Below are 17,820 nucleotides of genomic sequence, written 5' to 3'. Positions count from 1 at the left end.
CTGCCCCGTGACGCAGCCCCTTCCCACGCGCCGTGCGCGCCCCCGGCCTCGGGAGCGCTGCTGGTGCGCGTGTAGCCCTATAGGCAGCGCGAGAGTCCCGCCTTATACATACCCCTGTGTGTACTTATGGCGGGGCCAGGACCTGACAGTTTTTATATATTTACCTACATCCGTATCCCCATACCTGCGTTGTCCTCATATATGGAGATATATGTGTATATATATGCACCAGTGTCTCTGCTATATGTGCATTTTATGCCAATATATATGCCAATGCATGTTACAGATACGTGCCAATATCTGCATTACACCTACATATGCCAGTGCCTGTCTGTGCTTTTTATAGCTGTACAGGTACACACACACATGTATGTATATGCCGATGTGCCATGCGGAGGGGTGTATATATACATATGTTTGTGGCGATATGGCGGTGTTGGTCAGTCCGTGCCCGCGGCAGAGGCGGGTGGGTGTGAGCCGGGGGGTTCCCCCCGCGGGGCCGGGCTGCTCCGCTCCCGGGGCGGGGCCGGTTCCCGGTTCCCGTTCCTGGTTCCCGTTCCCGTCCGGCGCAGCCGCCGCCGCGGGACCCCCCAGGCCGGCGGGACGAGCCCATGGCCCGGAAGGAGCCGCTGCTGAGCGCCCTTAAAGGTGAGCGTCTCCCTCCTGGCCGGTGCGCGCTTCCTCCCGCAGCCCTCGCCTGGAGACCCGGCACCTCGCTGCACCGGTTTGGCCGGACCCACGGGGCCGGGGCCGCCGTGAGCGGGTGTTTGCACCCGCGCTGCTGCACCTGCTTTGGACTTCGAGGCAGTTTCTCTGAGTTTGTGCCCAGTGCAGCCGCGGTGGGTCCCATCCTGCCGGGGTGTCGGGCACCTCCCGCAGAGCCTGAGACCCACCCTGGGGCTGTGCACAGAGCTGTTCCCATGGGTGTCCCCCTCACCAGCGGGGGCACCCATGGGTGCTGATGCTTCCCTCCCACCGCAGGTGGGGTGCTGCAGCTGCGGGAGGGCGGGGGGCCCTGCACGGATGCCTCGCCACACCTCACATCCCTCTGCCAGCTGCTGGAGAGCATCCTGCGCAAGGGGCTCCGACGTGAGTGGCTCTTAATGGCCGGGCAGGGGGTGGCAGTGTCCCAGAGCCTGTGATGAGGAGCTTTGCGCTCCCTTTCTCCCACAGAACCATCCTGGGGCTTCAGGAGACGGGATTACTGGCACTGGCTGGAGCAGCTTCCCACAGAGGACAGTAGTAGGTGAGGGGCTGCAGGCCAGGTTGGGGATGAAAAACTGAGCCATGGTGGCATCCCTTGTGATGTGCTCATCATGAAGATTGTGGGTGTGGAGAAGATGCTCCCCTATGCCACCAAGGTTTCAGCTCTGAGCTGCTTCTCCTCTCCACAAACAGGCCGACCCCTCTCTCCATCAGCATCCGGAAAGCTGGCAGCTGTGAGAAGGTCCAGACGGCGCAGGGCCGCGGGCGGTACTTTCTGCGCTTGGCCCTGCAAGGGAAGGTGCTGGCGGCAGCCGTGCGGCAGCTGGCACAGACCTCCCAGCTCCTGGAGGTGCGGCACACGCTGGGGGAGATGCTGCCAATGGGCAACGGGCAATGAAATGGTAGCATAATTATGGTCTTCCTCTGTGCTTCAGTTTTATGATCCGGTGAGCTCCATCCTTGGCAATGAAGACCTCCTGGGTAAGAAGGTGGCACTCCAAGGTGGGATGTAACCTGCCCCGGGGTGGCTGTCGCAGGTGTTACTGCACTGTGCTGCTGCTGCGGCTGGGGGGGAATTGTCTGCTGTGATTTTTTTTTTTAAGCTAAGCTTAGTGGTAAAAAAATCTAAATATGCTGCTGCAGTGATGGAAAAAGAGGTGTAAATATTTAAACACTGTTTGAGTCCATCTAAGGTTGTTTTTTGTGTAACGGGATAGGAAAATTGCTTCTGAAGTGTCTTCCATGATGTTTCTTTGTACCAAGGATGCTGGTTTAAGTGGACACAGCAGTCCAGGATCAAGAGGAGCCCTTGGCAGCTGGGCCCAGGCTCCCAACCCACAATGGGGGTCACAAAGGGGTTTGGGTGCAGTAAATGGCTGCATTACCCTGACAGGCTGCACCACTCCATCCACAGCTGTGCTCCTTGTGAGAGCCAGGCCAGGTGAAAGCCTTTAATGTTTTGATTATGATAAATAACTGCTTGTTAAACCTGTGCCTGGATGGCTTATATAAATCACCTGTGCTGCTGGTACATGAGTAGGTTTGTCAGTGCAATTGCAACGCTTTGTGCAGGGGAGCCTGAGCACTTTGCTTTGCATTTAAGGGGAGAAAGGAAGAGAAAGTTGCTCATCAGCAGCGTTTGCTATGTGCCTTTGTCTGAGTTTAGGGAATGAGGTGTTGAACCGCAGTGCTTCTCTCCCCGTGGTGGCAGTAGGAGCCCAGGACAAACCTGGGCTGGGATGCTCTCAGGGCTTCCCTCCCCAGGGCTCATTAGTTGCACCAAAAATACCTTCATTCAGACCTCTGCCATGTCCCAGTGAGGCTGTGGTTGCTGGGAACCTGGTGGTGACGCTGCCTCTCTGTCCCCATCCCTCTGCAGAGCCTTTCCTCTCACTGCTGCTGGTGGTGACAGAGATGGATTTCTCCCTGGACCTGCAGGTACGGTGACAAATCACGGGGGTGGTGGCTGGCACATGGCTGCCGGTGCCGGCCTCCAGCCCCTTCCTCACTGGGACTGATGGCGCTGACGCTCCTTTGTTTGCAGAATTGCAGTTTCTTGGACGAAAGCTGGCTGCTGCCGGTGAGAGCTCATCTCTCCCCTATCCTTTGGCCACTTGGCTTCTGCTGAAAAATGAAATGAGGAAGACAAGGAATGATTTGGTGGGGAGGGATTGCCATGTAACTCTGCGCAGCTATGGACAGGGGTGGGTTGGCTCAGAGTCACCAGCATGAGCGGAGCCACTTCTGCTACCGAGGTCGGATCCTGCTGGGTGCCTGCGCTGTCACCAGGAGCAGATCCCAGCATTCCTGAGATTAAAACCAAGCAAGAGTAGTACTCAGGCCTAAAATCCTGATGTAAATGAAGTTTTCTGATACTTCCCCTCCCTGACTTCTCACAAAACAAAAAAAATCCCCATTTCCCTGGGCTGACATAGATTATGAGCCTGGTTTCGCTCTTGGCTTTGCTTAGTGAAATATTGATGTATTTATTAAGAACAGTAAGGGATGCCTTGATGTGTTTTAAAAATGAAGAGCATCCCTCTGCCTCTTTAACCCAAAAGTATCCCCCCAAAAAGCTCAAGGCGGCTTTGGGGCCGGTTACGGTGTGCCGAGCTGCGGCACTGCTGTGGAAGCTGGGATCCCGCTGGCTTTTGGGTATTGCTAGCAGTAAGTGCTCCCGGCTGAACTGGCCGTGTTTTGGGTCCCTGGCTAATGTGATGTGACAGTAAGTGCTGCTGCAAATGGCAGCGGCTCTGGGCAGGGGCAGCACTGCTCCCCGGCTGTGTCGGGGGGTGAGGGAGAAGGGCTCATCACCCAGTTAAGGGTTCACCTGCTGCTTTGCCGTCCCGTCTGTCTGGCAGGTTTGTCTCTCCAGGGTCTGGGCGCAGCTGAATCCCAGGAGAGGATGGGGCTGAACAGCCACTGATGGTCCCAGCCCAGTCTGGGGCACCAGGGACCAGCTTCCGCCTGTCTCCCAAAGCCCTGGTTTGGCATCAGTGCCAGAAATAACCCGGGGGACGAGTCCCCACCTTACCCCCTGTTCTGGTCACATTCTTTGAGTGTCCCACAGCCATTGGCAGGGCCACTGTCACCAGCCACTCTCTTCCAGGTGTGCATCACTTACGAGACGGTCCCATGCAGAGTGCTGGGGATGGTGCTCAGGTAGGATCCTCCTTTCTGCTCTCTAGTGGGATCTGGACACCACAGCAGCCAAACCTCCCTAAAAAGGGGAAACAAAGATCTCTTTGAGAGCACTGGGGCTGTCTCAGTTGCTTTTTTCTCCATTAACTCAGCCTTGCTGGTATCTGCTGTCCATGGGGGACTTTTCCCTGCCTCCCTGTATCAGTGGAATATCACTGATGGTATGAAAGAGCTTGGGGAGCTGGGATGGGTCCCTGGGGCTGAGCTGGGGCTCTGCTGCACCCCCAGATATGTGGATGGCCGGGTCTTTGTCACCGAGGTGCTCCCTGAGAGCCAGGCGGAGGTGGATGAGGTGGTGCTGGCCGGTGACATCCTCGATGAGATCAATGGCTGCTCACTGAGAAATGCCTACAATGGGCAGGTGGGTGGGCACAGAGGGCTGGTGTGTCCCCCCCCCACCTTCTGCTCTCTTGTCCCCATCCTCCCCTCTGCTTCCCCAACCCTTTCTCCAGGCTGGGGCGGTGCTGCAGAAGCTGAAGGGACAACCTCTGAGCTTCCGCCTGCTGCGGTGGTGGTGGCACGACGGGGCGGTCTACGAGCCGCTGCTGCCCTACCTGAAGGTCCTGAAGGAGAAGGAGCCCCAGTTCCAGCTCCAGCGCAGCCCCCGGCGCGAGGGGCAGACACGGAAGCTGCAGGGGGGCAGGTAGGGCTGTGGGGAGCCCCAAGGCTGGGGGTCCCGGTGTTGGGGCAGCCCTGTGCCCACACTGCCCCAATCTCTGCTCCAGGCTGTGGGGCCAAATCTGTCCCGGTGGCCTGGGGGTGGTGGGGGCTGTGAGCATCTTCCCCTGCAAAGAGCAGCAGGAGGATGCACGTAGTCCAGCCCTTTTCTTCCCAGGCTGCTCTACAACCTGCAGTACCTGGGCCGGACCCGCGTTGGGAAGGTGAGACGATGGGACAGAGACATGCCTGGGGATAAATTGTCTCTCCTGGGTTTCTTTTTGCATGCCAATGAGTTATTCCTTCCTTTCTGCTGTGTTTCAGTACGGTGGCAAAGAGGTGCTGGAGCGGGCCATCCCCGCTGTGCTGGAGAGGCACCGGGCAGCGCAGGTGAGTGATGGGGCTGAGGGCATCCCAGGAAGGTTTTGGTGAGAAAACAGGGAAATATGGTCTTTGCCCAGGGATAGTTTTTACGTGCCAGCTTCAGGTTTGCTTTGCCTGGCTGAGTATTTGACACCCTGCAGCCCTGTGGGTTATTTTTTTCTCATTAGAAGCAGCTCTGCAGCCAGGGTGGGAAAGTGCATTGAGGAAAATAAGACACACCCTTGCAGGAAAGCACCAGGAAAACTGTGGGGATGCTGAGCCTGGTTCCAGGGATGCTGTAGGGCTCAGGTTGCTGTTGCTTGAGCATTTGGGGTGCTTTGTTTAGGAAAAGATTCATGTGCAAGGGCACTGGGTGGTAGAAAAAAAGGGCAGCACAAGGAACTCCTTTAAAAAGCTGCGCTTGACTGTGCTTTATCACCTCAGCTTTGAATAATCTTGCTCTTATAAGTGTCTTATTAAAAACGGAGCTCAGACACTGGGATGACTGGGGCTTCTTGCCCCTCATCCCCGCTTCAGGAGGTTTTATGTGACATGAGGGAAGCAGAAGTCCTTGTACAGGAGAAGACTTCTTCCAAGGTAAATGAGCAACGTCCAAGGTCCTGGTGACTCCTGAAGCTGCTGTTCTCACAGCGTGGGGAGCCCAACTTGGGGGGGTTGTGGTGCCAGTTTAAACCAAGAACTGGGACAACAGGGACTGACTGCAGCCCCCGGTGCCACCTCCCACCTGTCCCCCGCACAGCTCCTGTGCCGCCACCCCTACCCTACCATCTCCTGCGTGGGACGCTGCCTGGACCGCAGCCACATATTTGCCTTCTGCGTGGCGTAAGTGCTGCCCGTGGGCCCTGGGAGGGGGGTGTCGAGGGATACGGGTCTTAGAAAATAAATAAGTGATGTCCAGAGCAGCCATGGGCTCTCTGGTGTGGTTACGAGCCAGGGCTGGGCGTTCGGAGCCGCTCACTCTGCTGGCTGATGTACGTGTTTCCATTTTTAGCGCTTCCCCCAAGAGCCCTGATGGGAGCACGTTTGACTGTCTGGTGTTTGCAGCGAGTTCTGAGCAAGAATGCGAGGAAATCATCAGGAGAATCGGTAAGGGAAGGGTCTGTGTCTTCAGATATCACGATGAGATTGTGGAATACCAACAGTTACAATTCTGGTCCACCCCTTGCTTGAGGTTACTAAGGTGAATAGATAATTTCTGGTGGGTTTGGGTTGTATGTTGTGTGCTTTGTGCTTTATTTTTTTTAAAGAACTGCTAGAGAATTAGTTTATTTTAAGAAACAGCTTCTAGGCATACCCAGATGGTTCATTGTTTCCACTAAGCACTTGGAGGAAATGTTGTTTTTGAGGGATGTTATTTTAAAACATACTTTTCCTGCAGGAGCCCAGGCTGCTACTGCAGTTGAGCACCAAACCCAGGCATTCATAAATCCCGTCACTTGGAGTTCTTATTTTTAACCCATGTGGTGCTTCTGAAATTACACAGCTGGGTCACCAAGGGCCCTTCAGCTTCTCGTGGGGACATCCCTACCAGATGTCCCCTCAACAGGCCCTGCTCCCCAGGACAGACTGGCCCAGCTGATCTACCCAGGATATCTAAAGTTTGAGATCATGCTTTAGACCTTTAGAGCAATTATGTTTACAATTTAGACTCAAGGAATTCTTTTTCCTTACAGGTTTAGCAGTGTTATGTAAAATCTAATTTAATCAGATTTAGAGCATGTTTTTAGCAGCTCTGGAGCAGATGTGATTGTGGTATTAACTGGGGGGCTGTAGGAAGCTGCTAGGAGCACAGGGTGAGGAGTGCCTGTTTCTCCAGCTGCAGGATTTAAGCACACAGAGTGGTTTGTGTGACAAGGACAGCCCTGGCTCCAGAGCGATGCAGACCCTGGCTCCTGGGAGCTGCGGTGCGGTTCGTTTTCAGGCTGTTGTGGAAGGAAGCGCTGTAAATGCATTTGCTCTCTGAACAATGGTGCAGCGGGGCAGCATTGACTCACCTCCTGCTCTCTGGCGTAAACCATCACTGTTCTTACTGAAATGCCACTTCTGCCACAGCACTTCGGATTTCATTGAAATAAATCCAGATAAGCTGGCTGAACCACTTCCCTGTGCTACTCTTCTGTGCCAACTCCAGCCTTACTAGTGCAGCCTGTTAGGAGCTGAGGAGAGCTGGCCTCAACTTAATTTACATGTTAATTACCTGTTTCAGATGTAGTCGGAGCAGCTTTCCTCTAGCAGAACCTGACAACGTAAGGCTGTTCCCAGCAGCACTGCTGGGAAAACCAGACCTGTCTCTGCGGAGCCCAAAGAGCTTTTCTGAGTGAAGGTTTGTGTATAATCCTGTTTGATCAGAAGAGCTTAGATGGGAAATGAGAATCTTACCGAGCATCCATTCCGGTTTGCTTAGCAGCCCATACACTCCCCAGCTGTACAATTTTCACTTGCAACCCATCCTGTACTGCTGTTAACTGCAACTTAGATTGCAGAGAAACTGGGGGGAACCAGAGCCACAGGGACCCCACCCCTCAGCACTGAGACACTGCTTGAGGAACAAACTGGTGGTTTTGGACAGACCCATCATGCCACAAAAATGAGCTTCCCCTCTATCTACTGGAAAAAAAAAAGCAAAGCTTAGTTCTAGAGTTGTGCTGAAGCAGCTGACACTGGTAAGCTCAGCTTTACTAAAAAGCCAAAAACCAACAACCCCAAAAGACTGTTTCCCAGTCTGGGGTCGCAGTTGGGCTCTGCTCTGCCCTCCCTGGCCAGAAACCACAACTCCAGCTGTAGAAAACCTCCAAGTTTCTCAATCCTGTTGACAAAAATAAGTTGCCACAGCAGCAGTCCAGGCTGACAGGAGGATGAAGCTTCTGCCAGCTCATACAAACCAAATGACAAACACTCCTCACATGTGAATGTAAAACATTTAATTTAAAAATGTTGACACTACAATATATAAAATAGCTATTATAAATGCACATAGTGTATTCTATAGCTGCCAGGTTTACGTTTTTAGGAAACTGTAAGTTACACTGTGGTTAAGACTTGTAGTTTTCACCCTCTGAAAAAAGTCCACATTTGATCACAGTGATGTATGGTCAGACTAACAGCCCCAATTGTTAAACACTTGGATCAAGTCATAACCAGTTTTATTGCAAAAGGACCCTGTACACATTTATATCAATTCTAGTACCTTACAAGTTTAGCTACCCAACAAGTCATTAACATACAGAAACATGCATGAGAAGCAAGAAAGATCACCCATCCCCTTCTGCATATTAGCAACTTGTCACTCCTGAGCAACAAGGCTCACATCACTGAGGTTTATGTGAACAGTCACTTTTAGCATTCATCCTGAGTGAAAGATGGAATGACTTAAGTACAAATGCAACATATTATAAACAATTTCTTACAAAAAAAGTCACAAATTAAAACCAAAGTATTTTACAGAATTTACTACAAAACACCATAAAAACAGCCTTCACTTAAGCTCGCTCTCCCCGTATCCTGCGAGCCAACTGGATATCTTTGGGCATGATGGTGACTCTCTTGGCATGGATGGCGCACAGGTTCGTATCTTCAAACAGACCCACCAGATATGCTTCGCTGGCCTCCTGTTTCAAGAGCACAAGAAGAAATGCCGTTAGAAACCCCCAGCGAAGCAATGTCAGCACCACACACACCAAGGCCCAGCAGCAATACCTGCAGCGCGCCGATGGCCGCACTCTGGAACCTCAAGTCTGTTTTGAAATCCTGGGCGATTTCCCTGACCAGCCGCTGGAAGGGCAGCTTGCGGATCAGCAGCTCCGTGGACTTCTGGTAGCGACGGATCTCACGGAGGGCGACGGTGCCCGGCCTGGGTGGAGAGGGAAGGAGGGAGCGGGTAAGCCAGGGCGGGGGCTGCGGCAGCGCCGGGCCGGGCAGGGCCGGCGGCCTTACCTGTAGCGATGAGGCTTCTTGACGCCGCCGGTAGAGGGGGCGCTTTTCCGGGCCGCCTTGGTCGCCAGCTGCTTGCGCGGAGCCTTCCCCCCGGTGGACTTGCGGGCGGTCTGCTTTGTACGGGCCATTTCTCTTCACTTCCCTACGGACACAGCCACGCGTGACACGGGGCCCAGCTCCCGCGGCAGCACGACCCCGCAGGCCCAGCGACATCGCCTGTCGTCCTCCACCCCCCGCCTTCCACGTCCAAGCTCCGAAAGCGGCAGATGTCGGCGAGCTGCCCCCCTCCCGCGCCGCTGAGGCGGGCAAGCGGCCAGACGCCTCCCCCGGGAGGGGGAGGAGGAGTCACGGTTCCCCTCCACCCCCGCTTCGCGTCGCGGCCCGGCCGCTCCCCTCCCTGGGGGAAGCGGACTGAGTCACGCCGCCTCCTTCTTCCTCCCGGGCCGCCCTGGAGCAGTGGGGGGGGGTGGGGGGGAAGGATAGGAACCGGCCGTGACTCAGGGCACGTAGGCAAGGCCCGGCCTGCCCACCAGACTCTAGGACGAACGAAGGCCGCCAACAGCCACCCCGCACCGCCGCCCAGCACGGCACGCCCCCGCCGCCCAGCACTCACCGCTCGGAGAAGAAGAAAGCACCGGTGCCGGTAGCACTGCGCACCGAAGCCTACGCCGCTCCTTCCACGACTCGCTTCACAGCCAACCACCCGCTCACTGCGCCCTCCCCGCCGCGGGGACCCGCCTTTTACACTGGGGGCGGCACACGGCGCGATGATCTCACAATGCCTGGAAGCAGCGCGCCGTACCATTGGCGGGGACCTCCGCCGGCGCCGTGGCGTCACGACACACAAAGGCCGTGCTCCGGTTCCTCGGCGCTGATTGGTCGCACGCCCGACCGCTGATTGGTTGTTAAAGTAGGCGTCCGATTGGGTACAGTGAGCCGAGAAGGAGCCAATCGACGACCGGTGGGAGCTCTGCGCGCTGATTGGACGAAACGGGGCACGGTTTGGATCCTACCCTTTGTTGCAAAGCTCCACAATGGGAAGTCAATAGGAGCGGGGCGAGCGGCGGCGAGGCGCGGCGGGGCGGCGGGCTCCCACGGGCACCCCCCGCCCGGCCCCGGCGGCCCCCGCCGCCTCCCGGCCCGCCTCCCTCGCCCCCGTTAGAAAGCGCCTTTCCTGGCGTGTGCTGCGGAGGCGCCTGGCAGGGGGGCTGCGAGTGGTGAGGGCCGGGCCAGGCCGCGGGGGCCGCCGGGTTCCCCCCCCGCCTCCGCCTCCCCCGGGAGCCGCAGCGCACAGGCCGCGGGGGGCGGCGGGCAGGCCGCGGGAGCCTCCGCTTTGATGGTGCTTCGTGCGGGGCCCACGTCCCCCCCTCTCCCCCGCCGCGTTCGCGAGTGTCAGCGGGGACGAGCGAAGCCCCCGGCAGGGAAAGGGGCTCTGGCGGCACCTCGGGCGTCTCCTGCCCGGTGTTATCATCGCAGCAGCCCTGGGACGCTTGTCACAGCGCTGGGGGTTGGACTGGGCAGCTCTGCCGGTGTTTGACCCCCTACAAAAGTCGGGAGGAGGCTGACCCTTGGCTCTGGGACGGCCAGCACGAGCCACAGGATCACGTAGGGGCTGGGGCTGTACCCATCTGTGCCTCCATTCTCCAAATCCCACTGGCTTCGTAGGTCACCTTACAACTCCCCAAACTAAAGCAAATTGCAAAGTTTCATTGCAAGTAGAAAGCTAGAATCCATGTTCCTCGTTGGTAGCATCTAGGAGGACAAGGAACAAGATTTTCTTTTTTGAGGAGGTTACTGCCTTAAGAATTACACATGGCCATATATTACTATTGCATTTGTAGCGACTGCTGGGACCTGGGACAGGTCCCTGCCCCCATGACAAGGTACCTCAATCAGGAAAAACAGGTCCCAAACACCCCGCAGTTGTAGCGCACAGAATACGTAGTGAACGCAAGCACTTGCTCAACTGCAGCTCCCAAAGGTGTCCGTGAGCTCCGCAAACTGGAGCGCGCCTGTGATCACGTACACTTTGCACGAGGTTTTGCATCCTCCCCGAATGCGTAAGTGTCTCGGGCCCACACCCGGTGCGTTGGGCAAAGCCAGGAGCCACAGGAGCTCAGCATGGGGAAGCGTGGCTCTCACCCCTCTGCCTGCTCGTGTAAGTCAAGCGAACACGCGCCAACATGGTGTGACAGGACTGTCACGTGTGCCAGGGGCTGCTGGAGGGACGTCATCTCCTGCACATCTCCCTGCCTCCGGTCCTCATTTTCAGATTAATTTTCTTCCTCGTAAAGGACAATGTTTATTTTTTGGAGACACGAAGCTGCGTGTCAGTGGAATGACTTGGGAGGTGTAGGTAAACAATCATTTGGTTGTACATGCTTTGGATAACCTTAAGTAAAGAATTCCCCCTTCAATCCAAGTTGTTCACACTTAGGAAGAAGAAATCTAGAAACCTGTTGTAATGATTACAGCCTATACTTTACATTTGTTATATTTAAGAGTATACTCCACCATCACTAATGCCAGGAGAGCAGTGTGTCGTGTTTGTTACCAAGAATCAATAGCCTGTCCCATGGCTTTGTAGCGGTGGCTACTTACGCTTCTAATTTTAGAGATACTTTTCAATTTTTGTTCTCTTTAAGACTGCAGAAAAGCCACACGTCTTCTGGGATGAAACGGGCAGAGGGAATCGCGCACACGCCGAATCTGGAGAGAGCAAACGAGCACACATTAATGAGGACCTGCGCAAAGATGGAAGTAAATGCACCCTGGGCACATATGTGTGTCCTAAACGTTTCTCTGTTGCTTGGCAGAGCATGCGGTGAGTTGTCCTGACTGAAGCAGAACTGGAAGAGGAAACGGCATCAGCACCAGATTGTCAGTTAAAACATCAGTGAACAAGGATTTGAGTCTGTGATTTCCAAATCCCTGTGCATGAAGTGCATGTTCATGATGTTTTTGGTGAGGTTCGTCAATAACGGAAGTTTTTTGTGCAGGTTCATTGGTGATGGTGATTTTGCATTGGGGATGTAGGTATGTGTATGTAGACATTAACTGAAATGCCTCCACACGTACTGACTTGTGAAAAGTTGTCCTACTTGACCAAGAGCTGCATAATTACAGTACTCCAGCCTCTCGTGGAGGGTTGTTAGGTGAATAAGGACGTATTGATATCCTGTGACTTACTCCTCCAAATGCAGGGGAATAAGCTATTAAATTACCCCAATAAAAGCCTGAATCAATGTAAATTCTCATTTAAAAAGTTATTTCGCTCCCCAAAACAGCTGCACAGGCAGCACGCAGACCAGACCCCAAAGTTTATTATTAACATCGTTTGCCCTGTGCATGCTGGCAGTTAAAGGTGTTTGCCTTATAAATCCTTGCTGCCGTTTACCACACAGCTGGAGGATCCCAGTGAGGGAAGTGGTTCTGTGTGGAGCCCAAGAGATCAAAGTCCTATTAAAAGAAGCACATCTCATTTCCTCCCCCGGGAGAGAAGTTAATTTATGGAGGAAGCTCTTTGCTTGGGAATTGAGCCGCTTCCTTGGACGTGGCTTCTCCCGGGGAGGGGGGAATTTCTCCTGGGGAAGGACAGGGAGCCCGTGCCATCCTCTGGTGACCCAGCATCCAGGGGCCTTTGGTGTCACCTACTTGGAGGTAGGTTCTCCACGTGTCTCCCTTGGCCTTTCTCATCCTCCTCCCCCTCATCTTCCTCCTCTCCTTCCTCCTCCCCAGCACTGGCGTTGTCAGTGGGTGGGGAAGGCCGTGAAGCGACGAGAGGTGCCAACACTAAAATAACCCTTTGGCTGGGACGTCGCGCTCCTGCGTCCAGCCCCTGAGGAGGAGGGGAGGCGAGGGAGGAAGGAAGTCAGGCCGCCTGCCACAAATAACTCCCCATCTGCTCACAGGCCTCCTGGCCCAGCCTCCCCCACGCGCTTCCCTGCCTGCCTGGAGGGTTCGTGCTGTCCCCGGGGCTCGGCGGGGTCCCCAGACTCGGGCCGTTCCTCGGAGCAGGTCCCGACCGTGGCGCTTCGCAGCGGGCGCGCTCCCGCCCCGCCGCCGGGGGGCGCCCTGGCGCGCCGCCCCCCCTCACTACAAGTCCCGTCGCCCCCCGCGCGGCAGGAAGCGCGGGCCGCGCCGCCGCGAGGCGCCTCTGGGAGTTGTAGTTCCCGCCGGCCGGAAGCCGCCGCCCGCCGCGTCCCGGGTTGGCGGAGCGCGCGCGCGCGGCGGGACTACAAGTCCCACCCCGCCCCGCGCACCGGGGCGGCAATGGCGGCGGCGGCGCCTGCGCGCGGCGCCCTCCGTGCGGACCGCGCAGAGTGAATAATAAAGGTCTCCTCGGCGGTAGCGGCGGCGGCGGTAGCGGAAGGCAGGAGGCATGTCCAAGGGCCCGGTGGCGAGCGGCCCCGCCGCGGCCGGGCCGGCGAGCGCCGCCAGCGCGCTGCAGGCGCAGCCCGAGAAGCCGCAGCACTACACGTACGTAGCGAGAGCTTCCCCGCCGCCGCCCGCCCGCGCGCCAACACGCGCCTGACGTCAGCGGGCAGCGTGCGGCACGCGCGCACGGAGACCCGCCGCCCGCCCGCGCAGAACCGGCTGGAACCGGCCCCGGCCGGCGCGGGCCGGCGGGTCCCGCCTGCGGGGGGGGGGGGGGGGAGGGAAGGAAAGGGGGGCGGGGCGTGAGCGGCTCCCCCGCGGGTCGCGCCGGCCGTGATGCGTGGGGGGGGTCCGGCCCCTGTGGTGGCTCGGCCGCCATCGCAGCTCCGGCCTCGGCGAGGGGGCGGCCGGCTGGCGGCCATCACTGTGCCCCGCTGCCCCGTCGCCCCGTCCCCGTGGCGGGGGTCCCCGCGTGTGCCCCTGCCCGCCAGTGTGTCACGTCAGGTGTGGGAGTGGCACGTGTCGGGGTCCTCGTGTGCTGCTTCCCGGGGCTGTCACCCCGCGCAGTCGCCCCCTGAGGGGGCCCGGGCTCTCCCCAGGCACCTGTGGAGGAGGGTGTTGTGAGGAGAGGGGCTCACGCTGCGTAGTGTTCGCCAGGGGCCGAGTCCCTGTCAGCCTGCGCCTCTGTGCTCAGGAAAGGTGTCTCTGAGAAGGTGCTTCCAGGCCAGATATGGGAATGTTTTACACAAGCGTGTGCAAACTATCCCCGATGGGAAATGTTACATGAAAACGATAAGTGCTTGTCCTGTTCCCGCCTTTGCTGAGACGGCTCGCGTGTGATTCGCAGCACGGTTAGTGTGTGTGGCTTCCATTGCTGGAGATGGTGCCTCAGTCGAGGCTTGTTCCCGGAATGTGTCTTCCCCAAGTAAAAAATGTGTTGTCCCAAAGATCTATGACCTCCTGGAGCTTGTTCTGCCTGTGATAAGTTGTCTGGGTTGGAAGTTGTGGTGCTGCTGCTCAGTTCTCCTTTTGCAATTGGGATAATGGGGTGGATCAAGAGTGAGCGGTATCTTTGTGAGGATGGGCGAGCGATGGATGTGTAATGGGTGGTAATAGGTCAAGTGTTCAAAAAAAAACTTGGACTGTTCTTTGTGAACAGAATACATGCGCCAAACTGTCTGTCCTTATCATTTTAGGGTGTTGTCCGCATACAGAAAAAATGTCATACGAATTACCCGTATCTCTCACTTGTGTTGATGCCCCCACCCACAATGAGAACGCCAGGTTCACAGTGCCGTCTGTATTCTTTTAGTCTGCGTTTTCATAAAGTTAGCGATGAGCTTCTCTGCATTCACATGGAATAAAAAGCCACAGAACTGCGGAGACATAGATCCCTACGATCTGTGTGCCTGCTGCAGGGATCACAGGGTATTTCGTGTCATCTTTCTTCAGGCTGTTCAGAATTGCGAGTCAATGGCAGAGCGAGAGTTTACAGGTTTTATGTCCATCTTGTGATCTTCAGGGAGCTGAACCTCATGGGTTACTTTATTTCTAGTGATGTCTACAGTTGAAGTTTGACCAGTTTATAGGAGCAAGTGGAATGGAGGAGTCTGATGGGACTGTTGCTGTAGTGGTTAAAGAAGGTGCTGAGGGAGTTGGAGAATGACAGAGAAGCAATGGGTTAAAAGTGAGATGGAGAAAATCCCAGGTGACAAGCAAATGAAGCAGAGAGATTGTCACTGCACTAGGTAGAGGAAGACGAAGGTGCTGCCATGGCTAAGCATGACCATGGAAACAAGGATGTAAAAGATTAGTAAAGAAATAGTGGAAGGAAGAGTTTAAGAAATGGGAGGAGAAGGAGGAAGACTGGGAACCCAGTAGCTGAAAAGGACAGGGGAGGAAAATGGGATTGTCTGGAATAAAGGTGATGGTGCAATTAGCTGCTTTCCAGAGAGCAAAACATGCATTTTCAGATGGATGCTAAAAATACTTCAGTGAAAACAGTTGCAGAGAAGCTGAATAACTCTAAGTGAAGCATGGGTTTGGGGGCTGCAGGATGTTGACAGCGGGATGGGAGCCATACTTTGAAAGTCTTGGATTTGTACACTAGGTCACATCATACTGTAAACCTCCTTCTGATAACATATGGGAACTTATTTGGTGGTCCTGCATGTGAACAAGTTGTATGTTGTCAAAATGTAAATGTTTTCTTCCTTTTTTCCCTCCTTAAAGATAGTTTGTTTCCATAAAATGACATGAAGGTTGCAAGTTGTAAACTCAAGTAAGCTTAATTATCTGCATACTTTGCTGCTCCCTGGGGACAGACAATCTGGTGCTGGGGATCTCTCTCTTGGAAAGTTTTGGTTGTATTTGTTAGGAAACGTTCCAATTTCCATATTAGTGTTGATTTCTAAACTCTTAGTATTATTTACATGAGATTTTTAGGTACTTTGAACTATGGTTCTAGATCTTGTTAGGAAGCCTCTATATTTGTTCTAGATGTATTGCAAATTTGAAAAAATACAGAATTATTGATGCCATCTCATGCCCTTGGCGCTGTTTGCAAGTGGATGAAGAGCCTAAAAAACCCCTTTGACTGTGTCCTCAGTAGCAGTTGTAGCATGCAGCCACATACTCCTGGAAACAGAGTCATTCTGGTGTGCACCAAATTTTACTATTTAATTAGGAATGGCATGTTTCTCATCTGGGGATCCTGTATTCCGTTTGTAGAATTCGAGTGGGTAACAAAATGCTCAACAACTGCTGCCGTGTTCTCTGGGGATTGCTGGATTGGAGATCTCTGCGTGCGGCTGTTCCCTGTGATCCCGCAGCTCCCAGGGCAGGATGAGGTCGGCGTGTTCCTCAGGACGAGGCGGGAGGTGGGCTCGTTTCTGGGGTACCTGCGTGGCTTTGATCTGCTTTGGGCAATGTGCCGTGCAGGGGTAAGCCCATTGCTCGTGCTGGGAAGTGGATTTGGTTTGGCTACGCTCTGTCAAACCTCAACTACGTGTTGACTTTGCACCGTTTCTTAGCTGGCATGGTTATTTTTGTGTGTGTCATCTCTGTCTTTAATGTCTTATCTGCGAATTTGGATAGAGGGTGAGTTCAAAGAAACCGAAAGCAAGCGATCAGTCACATGGAGTTGTAGATACCAAGTGCTCTGGTGTAGTTTTGTTTTGGTACGGTCTGTACATTCGGCTGTTGCCGACTTCATTGGTTTTGAGTCAGACTGGGCTCTTTAATTGTGAATTGTAAAGATTGTATCCTCTGCTGGGGTGTGTATTGATCTGGCAGAATTTAGATAAGTGAAAGTGGAGCAGTCCTTTGTTTGCTGTGCATTCACCTGGAAGCCAGACAGTTTAATAACTCTGCAGGAAACCAAACGTTCGGGTGAAGATAAATTAACCCATTTAATACAAAAACAAAGAGTGCCTTCATTCTAGTCTATTCAAAACACACGCTTGAAAGCAGTGTTGAAAATATTCTGATTTAGGCAATAAAATCTTTGGGACACAGATTTGTTCGGCATAACACAGATCATCACTACTCAGAGGAATTCTTGAGCGTGCCCATCTTAATTACAAGCAGCCATCCTGTAAATAAACTTCAGGTTTCCACGTCCCCACAGGCTGTACCCTCACTGGAATTCTGGACCGAAATGCCTGGGAGTCTATCCTGTCCTCCTCTGTACCACTGCAAGAGAAGCTTTGGGGTTATGCCTTTGCAGCATAAAAGACAAAAAACTTGTCTTTCCTTTTGCACGAGGGGAGGAATTGTGGGAAATTCCTGAAGGATTAGTACCCTTTATGTAGTGCTAGAACTGCATCCACACGGTTGGTCGTGCTGTCATGTTTAGTGACTGCTGGCTTGCGGTCGCCCAAGCTTTATCCTGCAACCATTTCGATGCCAGCCACGTGGAGGAGAAAGGACTGGTGCACTTGAGTGAAGGACATTTTAAGTGGGGATGAAAATCAGGTTGATGCAATCCTTTAGTTACAGCTCAAATCAAAGGCATTTTTGTAGTTGTGTGTTTTTCAGTAGTGCCTCGTCTGGTGGTTTCTCAGCCTTAAATAGGAACTCTGATTAGGACAGTGATGGAAATGCGGTGAAGAAGAAATAAAAATAGTGAGATCATAGGTGGGCTTAGATTTGAATGGAGAACTCATATGCACAATCTTATTTATCTCAAATTCTCATGTTTAAATTCTTACTCAAAACCAATGGCACACAAAAATGCACCTTGAAGCATTTGTAGTAGCAGGGAGTAATCCTTATCTTCTTATCAGTGGACAGTGTCTTATCACTGGCTGGGCGAATACAGCACGTCTGATCTCACATGTGCAGGCTGACTGTCTGTGGAAATAAAACCAAAAACCAGATGTGTAGCTAACATGTTGTCAGAGGTGGTTTGGTTGGTTGGTAGGTTTGGTTATTTTTTTGTAAGAGCCTTGCTCTTGTAGAACTCTTTAGCATTTATCTGCGTACTCTGTTAGATTATACTTTTGTTGTGCCTGAATTGGGTGGTCTTCACAACCTAGCAAATGTTTTGGGGCTTTTGAAATT

The 17,820-nt window shown here is 54.0% G+C and overlaps 2 protein-coding genes and 1 long non-coding RNA gene across 7 annotated transcripts in view; 2 read left to right on the top strand and 1 right to left on the bottom strand.

The window, feature by feature from the left end:
* The first annotated feature begins 597 nt into the window (after window positions 1–597).
* LOC308047725 lies at window positions 598–1,247 on the top strand. Its single transcript, XR_013923061.1, has 3 exons — window positions 598–648; window positions 982–1,089; window positions 1,174–1,247. It is a non-coding gene; the product is annotated as an uncharacterized lncRNA (long non-coding RNA).
* Window positions 1,248–7,851: 6,604 nt separating this feature from the next.
* Window positions 7,852–9,724, bottom strand: H3-3B (H3.3 histone B). Its single transcript, XM_080356553.1, has 4 exons — window positions 9,494–9,724; window positions 8,881–9,022; window positions 8,644–8,797; window positions 7,852–8,555 (listed from the first exon to the last, which is right to left on the bottom strand). The coding sequence occupies exons 2-4, from the start codon at window positions 9,006–9,008 to the stop codon at window positions 8,427–8,429; spliced, it is 411 nt and encodes a 136-aa protein (XP_080212679.1). The 5' UTR covers window positions 9,009–9,022; window positions 9,494–9,724; the 3' UTR covers window positions 7,852–8,426.
* A 3,425-nt stretch (window positions 9,725–13,149) lies between these two features.
* UNK (unk zinc finger) overlaps window positions 13,150–17,820 on the top strand; it is a 43,765-nt gene continuing 39,094 nt past the window's right edge. For all 5 annotated transcript variants that reach the window (XM_080356222.1, XM_080356221.1, XM_080356224.1 and 2 more), the window contains exon 1: window positions 13,150–13,359. In XM_080356222.1, coding sequence (XP_080212348.1) covers window positions 13,262–13,359 — 98 coding nt within the window. In that variant the 5' untranslated portion in view covers window positions 13,150–13,261. The remainder of the gene's footprint in view (window positions 13,360–17,820) is intronic.

The sequence above is a fragment of the Nesoenas mayeri genome (genome assembly GCF_963082525.1).
Source record: "Nesoenas mayeri genome assembly, chromosome: 19".
Classification (NCBI taxonomy): Eukaryota; Metazoa; Chordata; class Aves; order Columbiformes; family Columbidae; genus Nesoenas; species Nesoenas mayeri.
This window is presented reverse-complemented; position numbering and strand designations above follow the sequence as displayed.